Source organism: Myotis brandtii, unplaced genomic scaffold, assembly GCF_000412655.1.
Source record: "Myotis brandtii unplaced genomic scaffold, ASM41265v1 scaffold79, whole genome shotgun sequence".
In the NCBI taxonomy this organism is placed as follows: domain Eukaryota; kingdom Metazoa; phylum Chordata; class Mammalia; order Chiroptera; family Vespertilionidae; genus Myotis; species Myotis brandtii.
Genome location: NW_005371173.1, coordinates 1,991,051 through 1,998,982, shown reverse-complemented (window position 1 = coordinate 1,998,982; position 7,932 = coordinate 1,991,051). Strand labels below are relative to the sequence as shown.

The 7,932-nt window shown below is 38.6% G+C and overlaps 1 protein-coding gene across 1 annotated transcript in view; it reads right to left on the bottom strand.

The window, feature by feature from the left end:
- LOC102255768 (sterol 26-hydroxylase, mitochondrial) overlaps positions 1–7,930 on the bottom strand; it is a gene marked incomplete at its 5' end in the record, with an annotated part of 30,583 nt that extends 22,653 nt beyond the window's left edge. The window contains one exon of the mRNA XM_005883528.2: positions 7,790–7,930. Coding sequence (XP_005883590.1) covers positions 7,790–7,930 — 141 coding nt within the window. The remainder of the gene's footprint in view (positions 1–7,789) is intronic.
- Between the last annotated feature and the right edge of the window lie 2 nt (positions 7,931–7,932).

Below are 7,932 nucleotides of genomic sequence, written 5' to 3'. Positions count from 1 at the left end.
AAAAAAAAATTATGAACAACAAAGTGACAACAAATACTTATCTATCAACAAGTGAATCTAAAAATCAAATGAATAAAAAATCTGATGAACAGAACAAACTGGTGAATGTAATAGAATCAGGGGCATGGAAAGGGAGGGGACTGACAATTCTCGGGGGAAGGGGTTGTGGGGCGTGCGGGAAGAGATTGGACAAAGAGCTTACACCTATTGACTAGGACAGTGGGGCTAAGGCCTGGGGTAGGGTGGGAAGCGGGTGGAAGGGAGCTATGGGGGGTAAAAAGAGGAACATCTATAATAATCTGAACAATAAAGATTAAAAAATAAAATAAAAACAACTTGCAGAAAGATTAAACATTGCTCAGCAAACAATTTCCGATCATTTACAAGCAATGGGAAAGATTTTAAAGGAAGGAAAATGGGTGCCACATCAAATGAACAAAAGACAAATGGAAAACCAAAAAGTCATCAGTAAAATGTTGCTTCAACGGCATGAAAGAAAGTCTTTTTTGCATCGAATTGTGACTGGCGATGAAAAGTGGATTTATTTTGAGAATCCCAAACACACAAAATCATGGGTTGATCCAGGTCAACCATCAACATCAACTGCAAGGCCAAATCGCTTCAGAAAGAAGACAATGCTCTGCGTCTGGTGGGATCAGGAAGGTGTGGTATATTATGAGCTTCTAAAACCAGGTAAAATTGTTAATACTGATCACTACAGACAACAAATAATCAATTTGAACCACGCTTTGATTGTGAACTGACCAGAAAGTGCCAGAAGACACAGCAAAGTAATTTTGCTTCATGATAATGCACCATCACACACTTCAAAACCAGTTAAAGACACGTTCAAAGATCTTGCCTGGGAAGTATTAACCCACCCGCAGTATTCACCAGACCTTGCTCCTTCAGATTACCACTTGTTCCAATCGATGGCACATGCACTTTCTAAGCAGCACTCCAAAATGTATGAAGAAGTGGAAAATTGGGTCTCTGAATGGTTTGTCTCAAAACAAGAAAAGTTCTACTGGGACGGTATCCACAAATTACCTGAAAGATGGGGGAAATGTGTAGCTAGCAATGGACATTACTTTGAATAAAGCATTTTTGATGTTTCTCTTGGAAAAAAAAGAGACATAAAAAAATACCTAAAGACAAATGAAAATGGAAATACAACATACCAAAACATAAAGGGAGGGGTGCTTGGGAAAGGAGGCTGGGGTCTCAAATGTCCATGTGAGGAGTTTAAAGCTGATTCCCCAAGCCTGTGGAGATTCCTGAGCAGGGGAGCAATATAATCAAACATGCTCTTTGGGGCACTGATGTGGTAGTGGTGCATGAGTAGACTGCAGAGGCAGATCAAGCAGCAAGGGAGATGAAGCCCAGACACCATTTCTTCCCAGGGTCAAGATGGTGCTGTTCATGCTGTCAGCTGAGTCACAGATAAGCAAGGAAGGTGACCTAGTGGAGCTGCTGGAGCAGCTGGAGCTGGAAATAAAATCCTCTGTGGGGCAGAACAAAGCTTCCACGGTTCAGGAAGTCAGATCATCTGGCCTTTGATGCTGATGTCCAATGGAGAGTGGGAATGGAGGCTTTAGGTCATGGGTGGGGAACATTTTTTCTGCCAAAGGCCATTTGGATATTTATAACATCATTCTAGGGCCACATAAAATTATCAACTTAAAAATTAGCCTGCTATATTTGGTCAAACATTTAATTAACTCACTCCTAAGGCCTTGGCAGGGCCAGACCAAATGACTTCGCAGGCCTTTTAAGGCCCACAGGCCGGACATTCCCCACCCCTGCTTAGGTGAAGGATGCAAAAAGTGGTAAAAGCCAAACTTCATGGGATGCAGCAAAGCATCCTAAGAGGAATGTTCATAGCAATAAACGTGTACAATAAGAAATAAGAATGATCTCAAATAAACAACCCAACTCTAGACTTCAAGGAACTAGCAAAAAGGAGAACAAACTAACTCAAAAGTTAGTAGAAGGAAAGAAATAACAAAGATCACAGGGGAGACAATTGAAATTGAGACTAAAAAGATAATAGAAAAGATCAGTGAAACTAAGAGCTGTTCTTTCTTTTTTAATGCTAAACAAAATAGACAGGTCTTGGCTAGGTTCACCAAGACAAAAAGATAAGAGGGGTCAGACAATAAAATCAGAAATGAAAGAGGAGCTGTTACAACTGATACCACTAGAATACAAAGGGTCATAGGAGACTACTATGAATAACAAACTGGACAACCTAAAAGAAATGGATAAATTCCTAGAAAAATATAAACTACCCAGACTGAATCATGAATAAATAGAAAATTTGAACTGACCAATTACTATTAAGAGTTAAGCAATAATCAGAAACCTCCCAACAAACAAAAGCTGAGGATCAGATGGCTTGATTGGTGAATTCTACCAAACATTTAAAGAAGAATTAATACCAATCCTCTCAAATTCTACCAAAAAGTAGACGAGGAGGGAACACTTCCAAACTCATTTTGCAAGGCCAACATTTTCCTGATACTAAAACCAGACAAGGACACTACTAGAAAAAAAAATTATAGGCCAATATCCCTGACAAACATAGATGCAAAAGTCCTCAACAAAATATTAGCAACCAAATTCAACAATATATTAAAAGGATAATATACCATGATCAAGTGAGATTTATTCCAGGGATGCCAGAAAAGCTGAACATTTGCAAATCAATGTTATACACAAAATTAACAAAATGAAGGATAAAAATCATATGATCATCTAAATAGATGCATAAAAAGCATTACTCTCATAAAAGTGGGTACAGAGGGAACCTACCTCAACATAATAAAGGCCATATATGACAACCACCCCAGCTAACATCATAGTCTACAGCAGTGGTTCTCAACCTTCTTAATGCCGCGACCCTTTAATACAGTTCTGCATGTTGTGGTGCCCCCCAACCATAAAATTATTTTTTTTAAATATATTTTATTGATTTTTCACAGAGAGGAAGGGAGAGAGATAGAGAGAAACATCGATCAGCTGCCCCCTGCACACCCCCCACTGGGGATGTGCCCACAACCAAGGTACATGCCCTTGACCAGAATCAAACCTGGGACCCCTCAGTCCTCAGGCCAATGCTCTATCCACTGAGCCAAGCCGGCCAGGGGCATAAAATTATTTTTGTTGCTACTTCATAACTGTAATTTTGCTACTGTAAACAATATGTAATTATATATGTGTTTTCCGATGGTCTTAGGCGACCCCTGTGAAAGGGTCGTTTGACCCCCAAAGGGGTTGTGACCCACAGATTGAGAACCGCTGGTCTACAGTGAAAAGCTGAAAGCTTTTCCTCCAATCAGGAATAAGACAAGGGTGCCAATTCTCACCACTGGTATTCAACATAGTATTGAAAGTCCTAGCCAGAGAAATTAGGCAATAAAAAGAATAAAAAGCATACAAATCAGAAAAGAAGTAGTAAAACTGTCACTATTTGCAGATGACATAATATTATATATAGAAAACCCTAAAGACTCCACCAGAAACTGTTAGTGCTAATAAATGAATTCAGTAAAGTTGCAGTATATAAAATCAATATACCAAAATCAGTTGTGTTTCTATACACTAATAATGAACTATCAGAAAACGAAATTTAGAAAACTATCACATTTACAATTGCATAAAATGATAAAATATCTAGAAAGAAATTTAAGGAAGTGAAAGACCTGTGCACTGAAAACTATGACATTGAAGAAAGAAATTGGAGAGATGCAAAAGGAGAGATATCCAATGTTCATGAACTGGAAGACTTAATATTGTTAAAATGTTCATACTACCCAAAGCAATCTACAGATTCAATGCAATCACTATTAAAATTCTAATGCCATTTTTCACAGAAATAGAACAAACTATTCTAAAATTTATATGGAACTACAAAGACCCTGAATAGCCAAAGCAATCTTGAAAAAAAAAAAGAAAAAGAAAAAAGCTGGAGGCATCATGCCTCCTTATTTCAAACTATATTACAAAGTTATAGTAATCAAAACAGTATGGTATTGACATAAAAACAGACATGTAGATCAATGGGACAGAATAGAGAACCCAGAAATAAACCCATGCATATATGGTCAATTAATTTACAATAAAGGAGCCAAGGATAGACAATGGTGAAAGGACAGTCTCTTCAATGCATAGTGTTGGGAAAACTGGACAATCACATGCAAAAGAATAAAACTGAACCATTAGCATATCCCATATACAAAAATTAACTCAAAATGAATTAATGATTTGAACATCAGATCTGAAACCACAAAATTTCTACAAGAAAACATAGGTGGTAAGCTCTTTGATATCATTCTTGGCAATGGTTTTTTGGAATTTGACATCAAAAGCAAGGGCAACAAAAGCAAAAATAAACAAGTAGGATTACATCAAACGAAAAGACTTCTGCACAGCAAAAGAAACCACCAACAAAATGAAAAAGCAACATATTGAATGGGGAAAATATTCCAAACATATATCTGATAAAGGTTAATATCCAAAAAATATATAAAAGTACTTATACAACTCAATAGCAAAAAAACTAACAATCTACTTTTAAAATGAGGAGAGGATCTTAATAAATATTTTTCCAAAGAAAATATACAGATGATCAATGGATACATGAAAAGGTGCTCAACATCACTAATTATCAGGGAAATGCAAATCAAAACCATGATGATATCACCTCATACCTGTTAGAATGGCTATCATCAAAAAGACAAGAAATAACAAGTGTTGGTGAGGATGTCGAGAAAAAGGAACCCTGGTGAACTACTGGTGAGGCTGTAAATGGGTACAGACACTATGAAAACAAGATGGTGGTTCCTTAAATATATTAAAAATAGAACTACCATAGGATCTAGCATTCCACTTCTAGGTATTTATCCAAAGTCAATGACAGCACTAACTTGAAAAGATACATGTACCGCTATGTTCAATGCAGCATTATTTTTACAAAAGCCAAGACATGCAAGCCACCTAAGTGTCCATTGATGCAAAAGAAAATGTGATATATATGTATGTATATATATAATATGTATATCAAGATATGAAAACAACCTAACTGCTCATCATCGATGGAGGAGTGAATAAAGAAGGTGTGGTATATATACAATGGAATATTATTTAGCCATAAAAAGAAGGAAATCTTGCCATTTACAACCACATGAATGGACCTTGAGAACAGCTAACTGAAATAAGTCCCACAGAGAAAGACAAATGCTGAATGATCTCACTTATATGTAGAATCTAAAACAAAACAGAATCAAACTCATAGATACAGAGAACAGATTGGTGGTTGCCAGAGGCAGGGGCTGGGAGGGTGGGCAAAATGATTGAATGTGGTCAAAAGGTACCAACTCTCAATTATAAAATAAATAAGTCCTATAGATATAGTGTACAGCATGGTGACTATAATTAATAATACTGTATTATATTTGAAAGTTGCTAAGAGAGTAGATCTTAACAGTTCTCATCACAAGAAAAATGTTGTAACCATAAAAAAAGAAGCATGAAATGACAAGTATGTGCACGGGGCATTAGAGGGGTCACCAATCCAGGAAGCCCACCATAAAAGCTACAGAACAGATGACTGATCTCATCATTCCTAGGGTTGACATCTCTAAAAGAGATCAATTTACTATAAATATACATATACATTTAACATCTATTCACATTTCATTTTTCCAACACTCTGGATGAACATTATTTTGGTTAGGAAAGAGAAAGAAGCTAGCGTTTATGGACTAGCCCAGTGATGGCGAACCTTTTGAGCTCGGCGTGTCAGCATTTTGAAAAACCCTAACTTAACTCTGGTGCCGTGTCACATATAGAAATTTGTTGATATTTGCAACCATAGTAAAACAAAGATTTATATTTTTGATATTTCTTTTATATATTTAAATGCCATTTAACAAAGAAAAATCAACCAAAAAAATGAGTTCGCATGTCACCTCTGACATGCGTGTCATAGGTTCGCCATCACTGGACTAGCCTGATTTACACATGTCTCAATTCTCACTCTACCACCTTAAGTCCTACAATGCTTCCTTGAGCTGATTTGATTATTTTTATGCATTCATGCAATTTTTTACAACTGAGGGTGCAGGAAGCATTGTGGTCAGGTGGCCCTATATTAATTCCAGTTCTCCCCCTTGTACAGTAGCCACCTGGTTTAGAGGGAAAGACCCAACCCCAGATATAGGGGTGAGCCTGTTTGGGTCTAAGCTACTTAGAACATGTATGTGGCCACTATGATGTGTTCAGGGATGGACAATTAACCCAAGCCAGTCAACTAATTTCTGCAAGACAGCTGGGCCAAGAGAACTGCAGAAAAAAACAAAACTGTAGTTTTGATGATTTCATGAATTTCTAGAGCAAACTATACCTGAAGGGCACCCAACTATTAGACTTTTCAGTTATGTGAACCAATAAAGCTGCTTTATAGTTTAAGCCAGTGTGAGTAGAAACCAAATGAATTTGAACTGATACAAAGTGGGTCACTGGAATGCATCCTATTCTTCAGTAGAGTTATTAACTGGGTTTTATAGATGTACAGGACTCTGCCCTTTATTAACTCACACAGGCCACGTGTAGTCAGTGGGAAGGGCTAATATATTTCCCATGGAACATCCCAGGTTCACATGACTCCAGATCTTTGGGATATAAAGGCTAGAATTAGGGGACTCTCCTAAATCCTAGCCATGGCCTCTCATTTAAAAGGACACACATTCCTGGCTTTCTTGTGCTTCTTCCTCCTCCTCCTAGGGCCATTTAGGATTTCTTTGGTAGTTACTGTTCTAGAGAAACTCCTGAGCAAAACCTCTTAGTAATCTTCCCCTGAGAAATGATGAGAAATTCTCAGGTGCCACCCTTGACCATTCACTGGGCCTCTCAAATTTCCAGAGGTCAAATCAAGCAGAAAAAGTATACAGGATTCTGGTTTCTTGGCTTATTTAGTTCCTTGGGGCTGAGCTTAAAAGAATAATTTTTTAAGCATCTCTGAGTACCTTACGACCTGCCCACCAAGTCTCAGAAACAGGGAAGGTCCCAGAGTATATAAACCCCATGAGGGTGTTGGCTTTATCTCATTGAATTCTAACACTTGGAAAAATGCCTGGGACAGAGTGTGTGCATTAATTCAGTTCATTTCCTAAAAAACTTCTCCAACTAAACCAATATTGGGTTTTTTAGCCTCTGTCCATTGACAGTAGGCTATCCATTCATTCCTGCCTCATATCTGTGTTCCATTGAATAAATCCTTCTTACTGAAAATTGACAAAAAAGGTGCCTTTTCCTTAATGTCTATGATTTCTTTCACGTCTAATGTCCCTAAGAAATGACATCTTTTTTCCCCTAAGGGTCGATTTACCAGGTTAAGTGCTAAGCCTCTGTAATCCTCCTAAAGCCATTTCCTTTGGGAGACATCTATGGTAGCCAATATAACCACAGAATTAAATAGTGGCTCTATAACATCTGGCAGCTTATATACTTGCATTCTGTTACCAAGACAGTTCCCTCCTCTTTCAAGCTCTGTTCACTTTAAACCTCGCCTCTTTCTGGTGCCCTCCTGGTTCTTAACACTCCTAGACCTGTTCATTTCAGTTCCAAGGGCTGTCTGCCCTTTGCACATAACCCCTACAGGACCCCAGCCGGTGCCCAGCTAAGTTCCCATGTTCTTCACTTTTTGTCCAATGTCTCACCATCCCCAGCTTCTGTCCCAGTGCTCACTCACCTCCCATTCCCCAGTCCCGAGGCCCTGCTCACTTACCTGGAGCTGGTGCAAGTGCAGAACGTAGCCTTGCACCAACAGCTGGAATAAGAAGCGCAGCTGCCCTGGTCCTGAAAGCTCCTCCAGGCTCCGCAGCCTCCGGTCGCCAGGCCCGGTTTCAGGAGCCTCGGCTGCGTCCGCCG